The 18,887-nt window shown below is 40.6% G+C and overlaps 2 protein-coding genes across 5 annotated transcripts in view; both read left to right on the forward strand.

Moving 5' to 3' along the window:
• ppef1 (protein phosphatase, EF-hand calcium binding domain 1) overlaps positions 1 to 9,187 on the forward strand; it is a 32,461-nt gene extending 23,274 nt beyond the window's left edge. Inside the window, 12 exon segments of the mRNA XM_036136122.1 lie at positions 2,033 to 2,079; positions 2,193 to 2,359; positions 2,440 to 2,476; positions 2,607 to 2,756; positions 4,719 to 4,870; positions 4,975 to 5,206; positions 5,304 to 5,489; positions 5,572 to 5,714; positions 6,788 to 6,894; positions 6,981 to 7,144; positions 7,951 to 8,035; positions 8,133 to 9,187. Coding sequence (XP_035992015.1) covers positions 2,033 to 2,079; positions 2,193 to 2,359; positions 2,440 to 2,476; positions 2,607 to 2,756; positions 4,719 to 4,870; positions 4,975 to 5,206; positions 5,304 to 5,489; positions 5,572 to 5,714; positions 6,788 to 6,894; positions 6,981 to 7,144; positions 7,951 to 8,035; positions 8,133 to 8,359 — 1,697 coding nt within the window. The 3' untranslated portion in view covers positions 8,360 to 9,187.
• Positions 9,188 to 9,645: 458 nt separating this feature from the next.
• LOC110369274 (latent-transforming growth factor beta-binding protein 3) lies at positions 9,646 to 17,263 on the forward strand. Of its 4 annotated transcripts, none has more exons than XM_036136123.1 (9): positions 9,646 to 10,113; positions 10,198 to 10,371; positions 10,532 to 10,696; positions 10,795 to 11,124; positions 11,210 to 11,608; positions 13,756 to 13,884; positions 16,135 to 16,347; positions 16,423 to 16,539; positions 16,962 to 17,263. In XM_036136123.1, the coding sequence occupies exons 1-9, from the start codon at positions 10,053 to 10,055 to the stop codon at positions 17,114 to 17,116; spliced, it is 1,743 nt and encodes a 580-aa protein (XP_035992016.1). In that variant the 5' UTR covers positions 9,646 to 10,052; the 3' UTR covers positions 17,117 to 17,263. The 4 variants fall into 4 exon arrangements, with proteins under 4 accessions (XP_035992016.1, XP_035992018.1, XP_035992019.1 ...); XM_036136125.1 differs by having other exon boundaries at positions 11,228 to 11,608; XM_036136126.1 differs by having other exon boundaries at positions 11,282 to 11,608.
• The last annotated feature ends 1,624 nt before the right edge of the window (positions 17,264 to 18,887 follow it).

The following is an 18,887-nucleotide window of genomic DNA, read 5'->3' on the forward strand; positions in this document are numbered from 1 at the left end:
TTTAAGTGCAAAAAATCTTCTTCCATTGGCAGATCATTTAAACTTAACTGCTCCAATCAAGGACAAATACACTAATTTCAGTAAAATTTCACTTACTTTTAGTTCCCTTTTTGCAGTGAAGCTCACTCTGTATTCATCCATCAGCAATGTCCTGCAGCAGTGCTAACGCTACCACCGTTCCACATTACACGCAACTTTACACAGCTATTTATGGACATGTATGACTGTCTCTACCTTAGGAATCATTACACCTGATTTGTTAGAAATTAATCTGCTGATCTTACCCTCTCTTATTTTTCAGTGAGAATGACAAAAAGCTTGTTAGATGATTCACATATATTTGACGGTGCACAGACTAATGCACATTTACATGTACAGGACTGTCTCAGAAAATTTGAATATTGTGATAAAGTTCTTTATTTTCTGTAATGCAATTAAAAAACATGACATGTCATACATTCTGGATTCATTACAAATCAACTGAAATAATGCAAGCCTTTTATTGTTTTAATATCGCTGATTATGGCTTACAGCTTAAGAAACCCAAATATCCTCTAAATCCTATCCTATCCTCTATATCCTATCTCAAAATATTAGAATATCGTGAAAAAGTATACTAGTAGGCTATTCAACTAATCACTTGAATTAACTCGAAACACTGCAGGGTTCCTGAGCCTTGAAAAACACTCAGCTTGGTTCAGTAAACTAAATCACAAGTATGGTAGTGGTTAAGAGACGACATAAGATTCTCACAGTAACTGGTGTACTGACCATGGCATTACTGTCCTTGATTGGCCTGCCAATTCCCCTGACCTGAACCCCATAGAGAATTTGTGGGGTATTGTGAAGAAGAAGCTGAAAGACACCAGAGCCAACAATGCAAATGAGCTAAAGGCCGCTATTGAAGCATCCTGGGCATCCATAACACCTCAGCAATGCCACAGGCTGATTGCCTCCATGCCACGCCGCATTGATGCAGTAATCTGTGCAAAAGGATTCCCAACCAAGTACTGAGTGCATTAATGGACATTTTCAAATGTTTGATTTTGTTTTGCTGTTATAATTTTTTTTTTACTTGGTCTGAGGAAATATTCTAATATTTTGAGATAGGATTTTTGAGTTTTCTTCAGCTGTACGCCATAATCAGCGATATTAAAACAATAAAAGGCTTGCGATATTTCAGTTGATTTGTAATGAATCCAGAATGTATGACATTTCATGTTTTTTAATTGCATTACAGAAAATAAAGAACTTTATCACAATATTCTAATTTTCTGAGACAGTCCTGTACATGTGACAAAACAGGAGAATTCATATCTTATATCTGATATAAGTTCATCATTTCATTGAGTGTTAAGTTATTGTATGAAGCTAAATGGAGCTTTGTACAGGTTTAAACCATTAAAGCTCCGAATTGAAAAAACTTTTTGGGTTAGATAAAATTAAAATGGAGTTATATGTCAATGGATCAGGGTGAGTTTTAGTACTTTGTGGAGGGGGGGGGGGGGTTATTGTCGATTAAAGAAATTACATTGCTGCTGCACATGTTCTCAGCAGGACAAAAATGTGTGTGGATTACCACACACTTTCACACAGAGTTAAGTTTTTGTACATGACAAGTAGGGCATTAAACATTGCAGCATTGTTTTTTTTGGGGGGTTTTTTTGTGCTTACGCACACTTCATACAAGAGGTCTCTGATCATAAAACTTTTCTATAGGAGGCATTTGGTTTGTCCTTGTAGGTAGATACAAATGGCAATTATACTTGAAGGTGTTGATTTTGCAGCAGGGGCTTCTTTCTTGCTCTGCGCTTACTCTGTCCAAGGTGCTGCTTAATAGGATTTACTGTGCATGGCAACGCTGGTGTTCCAGCAGCTTCCAGTCAATGGTAAGGCTTAAAGCCTTTGCTGTGTGTGATTGTTCAATCCCAGAGAAAGAACAATGCTAAGAAATCAAAGAAAGTTCAAAATAATCTAACACAACTGCTCATATGTGCAGAACTGCATATAAGCAATGTTTCTTTTGGTGCAGGCGACCTGCACGGCCGGCTGGATGATTTACTGCTGATATTCTACAAGGTACGCTGAAGCAGTATTGTCTCTCATGTCATGGATATTTACAGCAGATTTTAAATACGTAAATAAAATGTTCATTGTGGCCAAAATGAAGTCATATTGTTGTTGCTGTCCAGAATGGACTACCTTCTGCTGACACACCCTACATCTTTAATGGAGACTTTGTGGATCGTGGGAAAAAGTCCATAGAGGTGGTGATCCTCCTGTTTGCTTTTCTTCTGCTTTACCCCGACCACATGCACCTGAACCGAGGAAACCACGAGGATCACATCATGAACCTCAGGTGGGTGTGGGGGATGAAAATTAGGAGAAAAGAAAATTGACCCCTAGAAGTAAGAGCAATAAATCCTTCTTTTTTCTCAGGTATGGATTCACAAAAGAAGTTATGCAGAAGTATAAGGTAGAGGCAACTTATAATTGCAATGTTCCCCTCTGCAGATCTTTTTCTGCAGATGGTGATGGCAATTGGATTTTTGTGGACTAATATAAATTGGTCCACCATTATAAGAATTTTTTTTTCCTGTATGCAGACCCATGGCCGTGAGATCCTCCAGCTGTTTCAGGACGTTTTCAGCCTTTTGCCCATCGCGACTGTCATTGATGCAAAGATTCTAATCGTACACGGAGGAGTTTCAGACCAAACTGACCTTGAATTGCTCAGTTCCATAGAGAGGCACAAGGTCAGAGAACATCCATCCAACAAACTTTTTTGTATGTGTAAATTGCAATGATTTTCTTGCATGTACAGTCATGGCAAGTATTGAGAATGACTCAAATGTTAATATTTACAAAGTCTACTGCTTTAGTTTTTAGAACGGCAATTTGCATATACTCCAGAATGTTATAAAGAGTGATCAGCGTAACAGCAATTAATTGCAAAGTCAATATTTGCCTAGAAAATGAACTTTATCCCCCAAAACACATTTCAAAGTCATTGCAGCCCTGCCTTAAAAGGACCAGCTTACATCGTCTCAGTGATTGCTGCATTAACACAGGTGTGGGTGGTGATGAGGACAGGGCTGGAGATCAATCTGTCATGATTAAGTAAGAATGACACCACTGGACACTTTAAAAAGAGGCTGGTGCTTGGCATCATTGTTTCTCTTCTGTTATCTCTAAAGAAACACGTGCAGTCATCATTGCACTGCACAAAAATGGCCTAACAGGAAAGAAACGGCTAGAAAGATTGCACCTCAGTCAACAATCTATCACATCATCAAGAACTTCAAGGAGAGAGGTGCCATTGTTGCCAAAAAGGCTCCAGGGCGCCCAAGAAAGACCAGCAAGGGCCAGGACCGTCTCTTAAAAGTGCTTCAGCTGCAGGATCTGGCTACCGGCAATGCAGAGCTTGCTCAGGAATGGCAGCAGGCAGGTGTGAGTGCATCTGCACGCACTGTGAGGCAGAGACTCTTGGAGCAAGGCCTGGTCTCAAGGAGGGAAGCAAAGAAGCCACTTCTCTCCAGGAAAGACATCAAGGACAGACTGGTATTCTGCAAAAGGTACAGGGAGTGGACTGCTGAGGACTGGGGTAAAGTCATTTTCTCTGATGAATCCCCTCTCCGATTGTTTGGGACATCTGGAAAACAGCTTGTTCGAAGAAGACGAGGTGAGCGCTACCACCAGTCTTGTCTCATGCCAACTGTAAAGCATCCTGAAACCATTCATGTGTGGGGTTGCTTCTCAGCCAAGGGAGTCGGCTCTCTCACAGTCTTACCTAAAAACACAGCCATGAATAAAGAATGGTACCAGAATGTCCTCCGAGAGCAACTTCTCCTAGCCGTCCAAGAGCAGTTTGGTGATGAACAATGCCTTTTCCAGCATGATGGAGCACCTTGCCATAAAGCAAAGGTGATATCTAACTGGCTCAAGGAACAAACCATAGAGATTTTAGGTCCATGGCCTGGAAACTCCCATGATCTTAATCCCATTGAAAACTTGTGGTCAATCATCAAGAGACGGGTGGAAAAACGAAAACCTAGGAATTCTGACAAAATACAAGCATTGATTGTGCAAGAATGGCCTGCTATCAGTCAGGATTTGGTCCAGAAGTTGATTGAGAGCATGCCAGGGAGAATTGCAGAGGTCCTGAAGAAGAGGGGTTAACACTGCAAATATTGACTTGCTGCATTAACTCATTCTGTCATTAAAAGCTTTTGTTACTTACAATATGATTGTAATTGTATTTCTGTATGTGATGACAAGATCTGACATGCACACATGAAAACCAGAGGGCAGCAGATCATGTAAAAATATAATATTTGTGTCATTCTTAATACTTTTGGCCATGACTGTAGGTATGTGGGGGTACAAAACATTTTGTGATGGTGCTACCATAAACTTAAATACTAGGGTTGTATGTGATAGACTGCTTCAAGCTATTTTAGAAATTGTGAATTTGAAATAAAATTAGTTTTTTAATGTTTTCGCCTGCCAAAAAAAAAAATTTTGGTAAACAAATACTATTGCGTATTTTTGGCAGTATTACAGAAACATCCGTAGTTTTATTACTTAACACTTTCTGGTAGTAATAGACTGAAATATCATTAAACAAATGGTATTAAGTGATGGCGTCATTCTGGTGACAGTTCTGAACGGTACATTAGTTGTTTTTTTCTTGTGTAATTTCTGATCTGCTCCCTCAGGTGAAATCTGCCCTGAGGTTTCCCAGACGCAGTTTGGAGCAGCTCGACATTGGTCAGTCCCACCGACTGGGCAAAAGATTGAGATCGACAGACGGCTCTCGTCCCAGCAGCAGTCGCAGCATCTATGAGAGCCACAGAACCCCCAGTCTGAGGTCTGACATCTTATCTCCACATGCAGATGTTGCCTAGTTTGGCATTATTTATTTAGTTTAGCTAAAGACCCGGGGTTTTTTTTGCTACCTATTCTATTTCTCAGAAAAAGGAGATGCAAGCTCAGCCGACAAGACAGCGGTGCCTCTACTTCCTCCTCATCCTCTTCGTCGTCCTGTTCTTCACTCTGCTCTCCTCGAACTCCCTCTTGCATCTCACCCCAAACATACCCATCGTCTCCCAGCACGCCTTATAATGTGCTCCAGGTGCCTTTCCTGGACTCTCTCTCCTCTGTTCCACTTCCATCGCCTCCACAGCAGGAACTGGAATGAAAACAGGTAAGAGATTCATTTGGAGGGACATTTTTTTTCAGCTCTCTGTCCTAATGTGATGATATATTAATATAACACCCTTGTCCACTTTTGTATCTTCTAGATTGTGGACATATTGTGGAGTGACCCTAAAAGTCAAGAAGGCTGCAGCCCCAACACGTTCAGAGGCGGAGGCTGCTACTTCGGCCCCGATGTTACTCGTAGATTGCTGCACCAGCACGGACTGCAGCTGCTCATCCGCTCCCATGAGTGCAAACAGGAGGGCTATGAGATCTGTCACAACGGACAGGTAGGACACTTCAAACTCATTCATGTTGTCCAAAAACTTTGCCATGTACGACCCTGTGGAGATAATCTTGCAAGTCTTGCAGGTGATCACCATTTTCTCAGCTTCAAACTACTATGAGGAGGGAAGCAACCGTGGCGCTTACATCAAACTGGGCAAGGAGCTGATTCCTCGCTTCTATCAGTACCAAGTCAGCCGTACAACCCGGAGGCTTACGCTGACACAGAGGTACAATGCAAACATTGCTTGAGCCCAGGACACACAAAAATATTTTTTTGGCCGTATTTTACTCATGATTCCCAGTTGGATAGTCCACCATAAAGCCGTGCTTTAGTTTGTAATCAGACCCAACCTGACCTCAGCAGCAGTCAGTTAAACATGTCTGAATGGTCTGTGCCAAATTTGAACGTGGTCACGTTGTGTGAACTGATTGCAGACCCAAATGCTAGCGTGTGCTGCTAACAGCCAAGAAAAGAGAGAGAGGGGTGTGTGAATACTGTCTTTTTCTAAAGAACTTTATTTCAGAATCAGAATCAGAATCAAGTTTAATCGCCAAGTAGGTTTGCACTTACAAGGAATTTGACTTGGTATTGATGGTGCAGACAAAAAATAAGACTACAGTAAAATAAGAAGCTGTATACACTCAGCAGACTGTGCCTCAATGTAACGCAGAAGCTTGTAAGTCCTGAACGGGGGAGATTTAAAATTACGTTTACAAAAATGAGATAAGGAAATTTGACAGTAAAAAAAACATAAATGGAAAAAGGATACAATGAATGCAGCAATGTACTGTACGTAGATGGGAAAAAGACAACCGGGTGTTTTGGGTGGGTGTCTGTATGAGAATGGTTTTGAGGGCGGGGTACTGTTGGATTGTTGCTGTTGTTGTTTTCTTCATTTCATGAAATTCTGGCCGAAGTAATTATAAAAAGATGGAGCTGATTGTCATCCATGATTCCTTACTTCCCCCTCGGTGATTCAGCGGCGCTCTGCTCTGAATCATTCCTGGTGGAATAGGATGCTTGGCAGAAAGCGTGGCGCTCCCGCGACACTTCCGCATTCAGTGGAACTCCGGGGTTAAAGTGTTTACATTGTGCCATGTGGCCATCTTATGAAAAATCGCTTTCAGTCGTAGAAAAAAGTTGCTGAAACCAGCCTGCTAGTTGCGTAATCCATGTCTTCACTGCTATCCTTTGAATAGCAGTGAGGACTGTGGAAGTTCTGTCCCCTGCTTTGATTATCCTAAAAAGTGGTCAGAATTTATAAAGTACTTGGTTTATGTTTTCATACACTGATTGCAGAGTTTGTGCAGCTGAAGGCTCCGCTCTCAGGGCTCTAAAGGAGAAACTGTTCGCCCATCGATCTGAGTTGATGACAGGCTTCCAGCAGTACGACCCCAATGCAACCGGTACTCTCTTTTCTTTCCAGCGCAAACATGTGGTCGTCCTGCTTAGCATGTGTAGCTGTTACCCACAGGCAACGTCTTTGTTACAGGTTGTGTGTCAGTCGGCGAATGGGCCAAGGTACTGGCGTCTGTTCTAAGACTGGACTTACCCTGGCGGACACTTCGTCCACATTTAGTCCATCTGGCACCAGATGGCAGCGTTGAGTATCAGTCTTGCTTTGAGGATGTGGGAACAGGAGCTCATCTGCCTCAGGTCAGAAAGAGAAAAGCTGGTTATACCCATTTTCTGAAGTTCTGTGTGGAAAAATTGTATTTATTGATACCAAATAGGAAATATGGAACTATAATCCAAACTTTATAACGGTGCCAAAATAATAATTGAGGTATTTAAGGAGCAATGAGCAATATTTCATTATTTAAGCTATAAAGAACTCAAAAGAATAGCGATATGAAGAACTGAAGGTATCTTTTTAGATGGAATATGGCATGAGGTCACACACCATCTCTCTGTGTTGTTCTCCAGTCTCTTATTTAAAAAGCCAGGCCAGGTTGCGCGTACCTGTACGTCCATGTGAACAGCTGCCACTCAGGGCTTAGACCCTCCCTCTCCATAAAATGCCACCGGCAGAGCAACGTAGCATTGAAGCAAAATGTATGGAGAGCATGTCTGGCGGACCGAAACATTCTTTTGTCTACATTTAAATTGTTTACCTTTTAGGAGTTACTCCAAAAGGTGATGCTGTTTTGCTGTGTATTTATCCTTTGCAAATGTGTGCATACGTACCCCGCCTCTCACCCCTTGAATGCTGGGGATAGACACCAGCACCCCTCACGACCCCAACAGGGACAAACATGATGGAAAATGGATGGATGGAAATGCGCGTATACGTGGCAACTGGAGCGGAGTTAGAGAGAGGCGTGGCTTGTCACATATCTTGTTTTGGTCTACAGACAGTGCTCAACAGTCCACCTAGTGGTGAAATTTTGCTCATTGTTCCTTTAATTATCCAATCGTAATTAGGATGTTTTAGTCACTGCGTCTTTTTTTTTTCTGTTTAGGTCGCTCCCAATTTGGCCGAAACTCTCTTCAGATACAGGACAGACATCGAGATAATTTTCAACATCATAGACAAAGATCATTCAGGTAAATGAAGCTCTACAATGTATTTTTGATTCTATAATTGGTTCAACATGTTCTCCAGCAGTTTAAGTGTGTACATGATGGATGTGGCTGTGTTAAGGTCTGATCTCCATCGAGGAGTTTCGCCACACCTGGCGCCTTTTCAGCGCTCACCTGGGGGTGGCTATTGACGACAGAGCCATCGATGAGCTGGCCCGCAGCATTGACTTCAACAAGGACGGCAGCATAGACTTCACAGAGTTCCTGGAGGCCTTCAGAGTGGTGCACAAGCTGGACATTAAGGATCATCAGCTCAGTGAAAAGATGGACAAAGAGAAATGTGCATGAAAACAGGGAAACATAAAAAGGGCCGGGTAAGAAGAGACGTGTTATATCCCGTCTACCATTGAACAGTGACTATGTACAGTTTCTTAGATGTATTACTTGATTCTGTTGATTGCTGCCACCGACTCTTGTTGGCTGCTTTTTTATTAACGCCTTTAAATAAAATGTAAAATACCTTTTGAAATACAGTACATGCAAAACAAATATACTTTTTATGTTTTAAAGTTGATTATTATCAAATTATTATCTATGTATAAAACTCAAACTTGACCCTGTCCCTGAAAAAAAGTCACTATGATAATTTTATTCAGGGTTTCAAGCTTTCCTATGGTTCATATGGATTTTCTCAGTGTAGTTTCACAAGTTTGTTCAGTATTTATCTGAATAATGTGCAAATGTATTCAAGCTTTCTTAATGCTATGATTTTCTTGACTATTTTTTTTTCATTGATTAACTGTAAACAGATGTATATCTTGTTTATATTTATTATTTTATTTATACCTTTCCATAATCGCTGTATTACTTCTTAAGAGAAAAAAAGATATTGTATTATACATAATTGAGGGGAAAATGCATATAAACATACAGTCTAATACAATTTTAAATGCAACCTGAGAAATTCATTTAAGCAGGTTCAAGGTGTTGGTTTGAATCTTCTTTTTTTGTTGGCTGTTAAGTAGTGTGCAGCATCTGTAGTTTTCCACAAAAAAAACAACTAAAATCTGCAAAAATTATAGACTTTTGTTATTGTTTTTCTCAGTATTACAAAGTTGCAATTCAGCTCATATCACGTTTCCCACAAATTAATAAAATAGCTTTTCTTTATACCAACCATGTTTGTTTTTCGCATGTGATCCAAAGTGACTGCTCTGGTGTGTGCTTGTGTGTTAATGGGCTCCTTTACGCTGGTGTTCTGCCTCTGTAATTACACGCACAGAGAGCTGTTAAAAAGAGCCAGGCATCCTGTCAGCCTGGGAAAGTAATGTGTTTGGATTTGTCTGAAGCTGTTAGCAGCCATTTACACACGTGTGAAAACAGAAAGCAGATACATTAGGCCACCGAGGAAATTATTTACAGACAAAAAGGGTGGAATTTGGATGTCATATACTGCAAAAAGGAAACTAAAAGTAAGGTAAATTTTGTTGAAATCAGTGTATTTGTCTTTGATTGGAGCAGATAAGTTTAAATGATAAGATTTTCTGCACTTAAAATAGGAACAACTCACCTCCATCACCTCATTTCAAGTGCAGCATATCTAATTATCTTATTTTAGGAGTAACACTCATTCCAGTGGTAGATAATCTTATTTACCTACTCAAATCAAGGACAAATACATTAATTTGAAGATTTTTCACTTTTAGTTCCCGCAACTGTTTGAGCAAAGCCAATTGTCTTGCCTTCACCTTGGTGATAAAAAGATCTAAGGGTGGTACTTGCAAAAAAGGGCTGTGTGATGAGATCATGTTGCTTCTGTATCTGCATTTAGCATTAGTGCCATTGCTCAACCTCCTCCTCTCTTCCTTCATCCCGTGTGATACCCCTGGGATTCTCCTTTTCTAGTTCCTACTTTTACATACTCTTTTTACTTTCACTCTCCAAGTGTTTCTCTTTCCCAGCTCCTCCCATCTTTCCCGTTCAGATCTCCAGAGAGGTGCTGCAGCACTGACGACTGCATTGCTCTGCAGCCCGCTGTCAGATGGGAGCTCAGACGGGACTTCTGGTGGCACTGGTCACCTTGGCTTTGATCCGTGTTTCAGGTATTTCTTGAAGCTGAAGTTGTGTGATGTTTTTTTTTATTATTATTATTATTATTTGGGCACTGACCGTGAAACTCTCTGCAGTGTTTGGAGACACGCGATGCAGTAAATTTCGGAATCTGGCCAACGGGCAGACATTTTTCCGGTATGGTGGACTGATGGTGATCTTCCGCTGCCATCCGGGATACAAGCTCCATGGACACCAAACCAACAGCTGTGTGTCTGGACTCTGGTCTCGAAACCTCCCAGTTTGTGTTGGTAACGTGCTTCATTTTCTTCTAAACTTTAGGACTTTATCATTTTAATCTCTGTATATACTGTTTAATTTGAAGTAGTGGAAGGGATTGTGCAATTTTGAAAAACAAAAAAAAAAAAGCAAGTTGCTTAAAATCCCACATTATGGACCCTTCCTGGTCAGGTTCGGGATGCTCCCACCCAGGCGCGATCCTCCACGGGTCCAGCAGGATGAACGAGGACGGCTCCTGGGCAGAGTTCAGCTGTAATAGTGGCTTTCGTTTACACGGCCCTTCAATGATATACTGCAAGGGCCGCTCCTGGAATAGCACAAATCCAGTCTGCAAAGGTGAAGGTGGAATAATCCGCTTCCGGAGTCTCTGACAATTTCAAGACATATCTGTTATAGTATGAATTAAAACTTGATACTTATGTCTTTTGTTTCAGAGGCAGACATTATGAGCTCAGTTTCCGTCAACAGTCTGCAAAACCTAAACGCGCTCTCCAAACACCAGGTTTCTGTAGCTTCAAAGAACCCTCCTCATCTCCACTTCAGTCCTGTTGGTGACAAGGCTCCTGAGCAACCAGACCTCAGGCTTGATCAGCTGCTTCATGCACCATTCAATATGTTCCAAAATGAGAGAAACAATCTAACGAACCCAAGAGCCAACCTCACGATGCACACCCAATCTTCCAGCGATTGGATAGAAACAACTGAGCGGGCCAGAGGGTTTGACTCGGTGGCGCAAACTTCACGGGAATCCCCAGGAAATTTGGGTAAAGTTACACAAACGTTTTCCCCAAAAACTTTCTGGTCTGAGGGTTTGGCATCCTCTGAAGCCACCTCTTGTAACCACACCAGGTGGTCCTATTTTTCCAGATGTTCTGTACCTGCCCTCAAGTTCTCCCTGTGCTTCGTCACCTGTCACTTCAGCCTCCTCGGCTCCCAGTTCTACCCAGTCCGGTATTAAAACACCTTCAAACACCTCCACTGACCGGAGATCCCTCTGGAAGGGATTTCACCACCTCCCACTGACCAGCGCCTCAAAGCCAGTTGTCCCTTTCCAAACTACGTGCTCAAACCCGCGCGTGCCTCTTCATGGGACTTTGTACTTTCACCATCTAGAGAACCCGGGTCCCAGTGACTTTAAGTATTACATCCAGTACGCCTGCTACGCTGGGTATACCCTGGCTCATGGAGACGTGAACAGCTACTGCCAGCCAGGAGGCGTCTGGAGCGGAGTCACACCTGTCTGTCTGGGTAGGTGATGGGATTGTGTTTTATTACTATAGAAATATCCTTTATTGCCCCACAGAGGGGAAATTCTGCATTTCCACACATGATCACATGATCCATTGAGGCGACATGCTTGGTGATGCTAACTCATCCGACTAATTTCTTCTTGTGAGCTTGCTTTAAAATTCAACTTAGTGATAAATAATAAACTTTAGAGGACATAATAATTCAGACTCTCAAATAATGTATGCGACTCACTTTTTTATTAATTTAATAAGCTTGGGTTAGGCTTTTAGTTGGAATTTAAGAGTATATTAAAATGTTGGGGTTTTTTTCAGTTATTTTAATGTCTCTGTTCATTTTGGAGTTTAAAGTCATTTAATACATAACTTATGTTGTTTTTACATTGACTTGACCAGGGTTATTATGTTTTCATTCTATTTGATCAATTAGCAATGATAAGAAGTTCAGAGGTGGAAGTTTCTTCATAATAAAAAAAAAATGTTGGTGGGACAAAACGTTTTTAAATTTGTATTTTGCTGATTTTTTCATACCCATCAAGATGTTCTAACAAATGATACTGCATAGTTTTGACTTATTATTACAAATTAATATGCATAAGTATTTTTTTTTTCTTCGAAAATTTCACACACTTTTAGCACATTATTCTCTACTGACTCGTGGGTGGACTGTTTAAAATTTGCAGTACAGTTTTTTTTTCTTTTTTTTTTATGTTTGCAGCCTGGTTTGGTGCTGTTAACCACCAAATGTTAACAGCCAAACTGTTAACATTTTTTAAGTTCTGGGTTGTTGGATCAAGTGTTAAAATCCAACAATGGTTTGATCATTTAAACCATTAATGGGGTAATTGTTAACTAGTTGGTAGAATACTTGTCTTGCAGCCTGAAAGTTGAGGTTTTGATTTTAGCTTTTTTTCTCCTGACACATTTTGATGGGGAAAGCACCTAACTCCAATAAATGTGTGCATGTTTGTGGGTGCAACTGGGTGAATGTGGCCATAATATAAAGTGCCTTAAGAGGTCAGTGTGTCTGAAGAAGCACTAAAATAATTCAGTCAATTTGCCATTTAATGAATTGTGTCAGTTCTTATGGAGTGGTATCCAATGTCGGTTTTAGTCTGTGCTTAAAGAAAAATCTCCCCTGGTGTTGGTAATCTGTCAAACAGATAATCATGTCCCTGTTTCCTTTTTATTCTTTTTTGAGCTGACATCATGTCCAGTTAACAACAAATGCTGTTCTCTGCTCTGCTCTCGCTAATCAACCTACAACCAGAACTCTAACACACAAACCAGAGGTTGAGCATGTTGGGGTTTTTTTTGGCTACCATTGCGGGTTTGTAGTGTTCTGATCCCTCGCCGCGCTTATTTTTAACAGCTGAGGCATGTTCCTGCAAAAACAGCAAATCTCCTTCATAACGCAGTTCCTTCACATTAGGATGTTTGGTGTTTAAAGGTTAACAGACAACCCCAAATCAGCTGAGAGATTTATGAGATGGTTGTGGAGCTCAGACACCTGGTACTTTACACACATACCTGTTCCCAGACAACCTGTCATTATTATTTGTTTATCTGGGTCCTCTGCACACAGAGAGGAAGAGAGATGAGGTAGGAGACATGTTGGTCCGACTTTCAACACAGACTCCTCTTCTGTCTCTGTTTCCTGTCTGAGGGACGGGATGCAGGAAAGCATCTGTCACGGTTTGCTCATTAGAGGCCAACGGCGGCCGGCCAATGTGAACGCACATCTGAGAGGTTTTAGGATACAACCTGTCATGTTTTGCTGCTCTATTTCTTCTCCTGCTGTCCGTGTATCTGTCTGCCAGTGGCTGTAGCCTGCTATGTGAATGTTTCTATATTTTAAATGGCTGCAAACGTTAGCAGTTGATTATTATTTGGACTCCACACCTAAAATTAAGCCGATGCACTTCAATGGATGCAGCTTTGGATGAGTGTGCAGAGGGACAGCATCAGTTTCAGCAGAGACGCATCAACACGTCGGGCTCCTTCGGGTGCAGCTATCGCTTCAGGTACCAACCAGCTCTGGACCAGGTCTCCTCCACCAGTGTGCTGATGACAGCGTGTGCTTCCATATTCATGTTTTATGGGATTTTCTCCCCAGTAAACCGACTGTTCTTCTCCACATCTTTCCAGATATTGACGAGTGCCTGCTGCCTGCAGCCGTCACAGGTTGTATGTTTGGCTGTGTTAACACTCCCGGGAGCTTCCACTGCTCCTGTCCAGATGGCTTCATCCAGCTGAGCGCAGTTGGCCACTGCCAAGGTGGGAAAGCATTTACTTAATATTAAACTGAGCTGTGGTAAATGCTGGTAGACTGCAATGAAGAATATTTGCCCCTTACAGACTTATGTCCCCCCCCCCTTTTTTTTTACCAGACTTGGATGTTTCAGATAATCAGATTTAAACAAAAAATAAAATTTTCAAATAATTGTTTTTATGTTGTACGGAAAAAAGATGTCCTTATCAAGATCCCCTGACTGACAACGTAATAACTTCAGAACAAATGCTATCAAGCGTTTTTGTGATGCTGTCATTTTTTAAATAACTACGGAAGACATTTGGGTGACTCTTCTATGTATAATTATTTTAATTCAATCACTTTGGAGAGTTTTTGAGCTTGAAAGGGTTTGTTTAAGGTTATACCACAGCATCTCAGTCAGATTTAAGTCTGGACTTTGACTAGACCATTACAAAAGCTACAATCTAGTATTGTTTATCCATTCAGAGGTGGATTTGCCAGTGTTTTTATTTTTATAGATCATTATTCTGCTGCATAACCCAGGAGCACCTGAGTTTAAGGTCTGAAACAGACCCAACATCACCTTATGCAAATATACGGTAATGTCCAATAATGAATAAACAAAGTTTTTGGGTCCAGGTTTACTAGCCACACACAGGTTTGATAAATGATAGGAATGCATGTCTGTTCAATGTTGTTGTTCTTTTCTTTTGTTTGCGGCTCTAGTGGCTCACTTTATCTGAAAGTAGGCTGAGAGGAAGGGGGGTGGAAGAGGGGGAGACATGCGGCAAAGGACCGCGGGTCGGACTCGAACCCGGGTCGACCGCGTCGAGGACTTAGGCCTCCGTATAAGGGTCGCGCTACCTGCTGCGCCACAAGCACGCCCTGTTCAATGTTTTCTTTACTTGTAAATAATGGTTCTTACTGTGGTTTACTAGAATCCCGAAGCATTAGTTTCTCATCTGTTCTTGAATTTCTTTAGATGTGGTGATGATTTGTTGTTTTTTGTTGCCAGACTGGTTCTATTTCAGTAATTTCCTTGCTACAGGTCTGACATTAATCAAGCCTGTGTGTGGCGAGTCAACCTGTACAAAAACATGTGGTTAGTCATGGCTTAAGTTGGTAAATTACATTTTCACATAAGGTAAGGACTTTTTTTGATAGCTTCCCCCTCCCCCTTTAAATCAAATCATCATTTAAATTTTTTATTTACTCAAATTTTCTTAGATGTTAAGCTTTAACATTTAATTACTACCAAAACAACGCAAATGCCTGAAAGGGGTAAATATTTTTCAGAACTTTGTAGATAGAGGATTTTAAGTGGGTGTATAACAGAAGGGTGCTTGTCATCTACTACTTGATTAACTGGGTATTAATCCAGGTACGTGCTTTGGTGTTATAAATTAGATTCAACCCAAATGTATTGTCATATGTAAGGGACAATGTGACATCACTACAAAAATGAACTCACTGCCTCTCAGTTATGCAAAATTTTAAAGATAGGAAAGAAACAACCAGAAAATAAAATCGGAAAATTAATTAATTGCATCAAAGAATTTGAAGAAGAAATTCTGAGAATTTGATTTAATAAATGAGTTTGATGTATTTAAATAACATAACATTAAAGTAAATGGAAGCACATAAGCTTGAAATATGTGTTAAGGTCACTCAGTATAAATGAAAGGATTTAAGTAAATGTGAAATTACTGTATATATGCAAATATTCAGTTTTCCAGTTGTCAACTATTTACTGGTTAGAAATGTAATGAATAAAATTAGAGATTTTATAGACTCATATAATATAATAATAATAATAATAATAATAATAATAGTATGAGGTGATGAGGTAAGATAAATGAGTCAATATCAGCATCTGGCATCTGTTGAGATAAGAGGATTATGCATGTGGTGTAGTTGTTGTTTTTTGTTTGTTTGTTTTCTTTGTACAGTGTGCCGCTGAGGGAGTGGATATTTAATATAAAGTTAATGGCTTTAGTTAATAGATGATTTTGGGTATTTTCGGAGATTTAACCTTTAAAAACTGATATAACTCTAACCTATAAAGCATCCCACATCCTTCATTTCTTGACTTTTTTAAGCCACGTTAAACTGCATTTGATTAAATAATGTTCATAGCACAAAATAATTAATGTGACCTTTTGATTTTTGTCAACCTCTTACTTGCAAAGCTGATCAGAGTAACAGAGACATTGTCCGAACGTTGACACATCTGTACATCCCAACATGGTGCTGAAGCGTCTTATCTGATCCAGATATAGACGAATGTGCAGTCAATGGTGAGCTTGGGCCCTGCATGCAGCGCTGTCACAACTCGCCTGGATCCTACCGATGCTCTTGCTATTCTGGCCACATCTTAGCAGGAGACGGACACAGCTGCTTTGCGGAGTGTCCGCCCGGATACAGGAAGCAACCGGCCGCTCCGCCTCAGGATTCAACTGGACCAAACCCAAAGCAGGAGTGTGTAGGTAGGGATAGAAGAATAGTCTCAATGGGTCTGTGCAATTGCTGTCCAAGCTGGAGGTGTGTCTCTGTTTTGTCAGATATAAACGAGTGCCTGGAGAATATGTGTGAATGGCGGTGTATCAACCTGCCCGGCTCCCACCGCTGCATCTGCCCCCGAGGATACGCACTGCAAGGAAATGGGCGACACTGCAAAGGTTAGTGAAGTCAGACATCTTTATGAAGACACCTGAAAGAGAGGGTAGGACATGCTGGAACCATTATGCCAACGACATTTAAATTTAAAAAAGTCATCCGGAATATCAGCATTGTAGGTATTACTGCAGATTTAATCTCTTACATGCATAACAAGTGTTTTAGACTTAGACAACTTTATTTGCACAGAGTGCGTACAGAACAAAATTTTGTTGCATACAGCTTGTAAATTGCAGTAAAATTAAATTACAGTATAAGGTGCAGCAGTGATTAAAAGTAAGCAATTTAAATGTAGACAATGCAGGAGAAGTCACAGTGTACAGGTGAGTATTTTTTGAAAAACATTTGTATGTGCAGAATTGATTGTGCAAGGGCATTTGTGCAAGAATACTGTATCAACATTTCTTCCGTTTCTCTTTTGCAGACATCGATGAGTGCCACCAGAAAAATGGAGGCTGCTCTCATGTGTGTGTGAACAGAAGAGGAGGCTTTAAATGTGCCTGTCCTGCCTCCCATCGCCTGTCTCCCTACAGCTGGAAGAAATGTTTGCCAAAGACAACAGCGCCCTCTGCAGGCTGAGCTCTTCAGCACTTCAGCTGGACTCTCTTATTTTTATGTAGATGTGGACAGTTTATTGACACATACATGGGAGAATGTGGCTCTAGTGTAAAGGGCTTTGAGTGGTCTGTATGATGACAAACGTTGTAAATAAATTCAGGTCATTTATTGTCCTTCTTTAATGAGTGGTCATTGAACAAAAAGAGAAAAGGATCTTAAAGGTGTCTCTTAAAAGAGCTCCAAGTAAACATCCATCTGTGGCCCTTTGATTGCTTTAGCTCTCCCCTCACCGCCTCCCTCTGAAACAAATCATCAGTCTCCCATGACAACCTGAAAATAAATGGTCTCCATGTTCTGTTGATTTTTTACTATTTGTTGTCTTGAACAGCAACCAATTTAACTCAAGAGAGGTAATCGTTGGTCTTCAGGCACGATTTCAATACTGGTATGAATCTTATTTTTCCTATAGTTTTCAGAAACGGATTCATGTGCAGTTTATACAATCTGATCTTTTAAGTAAGAGAGGAGATCTGGATTATGCTAAATTCCAGCTAACTTCATTATTTTTGTCACACATTTGTTCTAAAGTAGCATATTTTTGTGTCCTTTTTAACGCCTGTGGGGAAGCTTTCTGCTTCTCCTGTTGTATCTGATAACTTTTTTTGTTTAATTTAAAAGCTGAAGAGCCACATGGTTTTATATCTTTTCTCTCTTGACTACCTTTTTTTTCCTTGCTTATTTGGATATTTAACTGAACATTTATTAAGTCCTGTTTCCTGGTCCTTCAGCTTTATTTTGCCTGTAACCCTTCAGACAATAGGGCAGGGAACAAAAACTGGAAATCCACAAATTCATATTCTTTTCTTTTTCAATACTTTTCCAGATCTGGAAATTACTTAAATTCCCTACTTTTCCAGACTGTGTGGGAAGTCTGGACCTTGGTTAGCTAATATCCTAAATGTAGCCAGTGGAAGCGTTTCTATACAGACCCTCAGAGGTTGTGTACTTAATAAACTATATGGGCTTAATGGTGTAAAGGACAAAAAAGCAAATACATTTTAAAACTTTCTTTAAAATCAGTAGAGCTGTTTTAGAAGAACAGGAATAATCCACACATTTTAACATTTCAACGTTGAATTTTTTTGTACAAACATTTGGTTCGAGATATTGTATCTTGACTGGTGTGCGTTCACAGCGAACAGGGCGAATGGAGCGGCAAAATTTCGCTCCAGTTCAACAAGCTGAACTTTTCTGTCAATTTGCGTCATGTTAAGGGTGCTTTTTGTCCGTTTACTTAAGCACAAAAATGTTTTAGGCAGCACAACTGGGCTGTATTTCTATTGAGCAATGATGGATATACTGATCATCTCACATTGTCACTGCATGAAAGTCCAAAAAAGTAAGATGCTGTAACTAAGCTCTTCCCAATGTTATATTTAATGAACCGGCTTTCAGCTTCACACTTCAGAGGGAGAAACGTCTCATCCAGTCATTTCCATGTTGCGCTGACTCATCTCTCCTCTCGCCCGTTTCTCGCCTTTTCTTTTTTTCATCACGCTGCAGGTGGCAGGGAATAGGACATGCAGAGCGTAGGCAAGAAGAAGAATCCAGGTTGTAAAAGTGTTTATTTAGGGCAGAATTCACCACGATCTGGACCTTGTCAGTACACATCTGAAGGTGCATGCAGTCGATGCAGATGTTGTGATATATATATTTTGTATAAGAAGTGGCTAATTCCGGTAGCTGGGTCCCATAATAATCTGTACGGACAGTTCCTGTCCAGTTTCCGCCC

The sequence above is a fragment of the Fundulus heteroclitus genome, chromosome 4, assembly GCF_011125445.2.
Source record: "Fundulus heteroclitus isolate FHET01 chromosome 4, MU-UCD_Fhet_4.1, whole genome shotgun sequence".
In the NCBI taxonomy this organism is placed as follows: Eukaryota; Metazoa; Chordata; class Actinopteri; order Cyprinodontiformes; family Fundulidae; genus Fundulus; species Fundulus heteroclitus.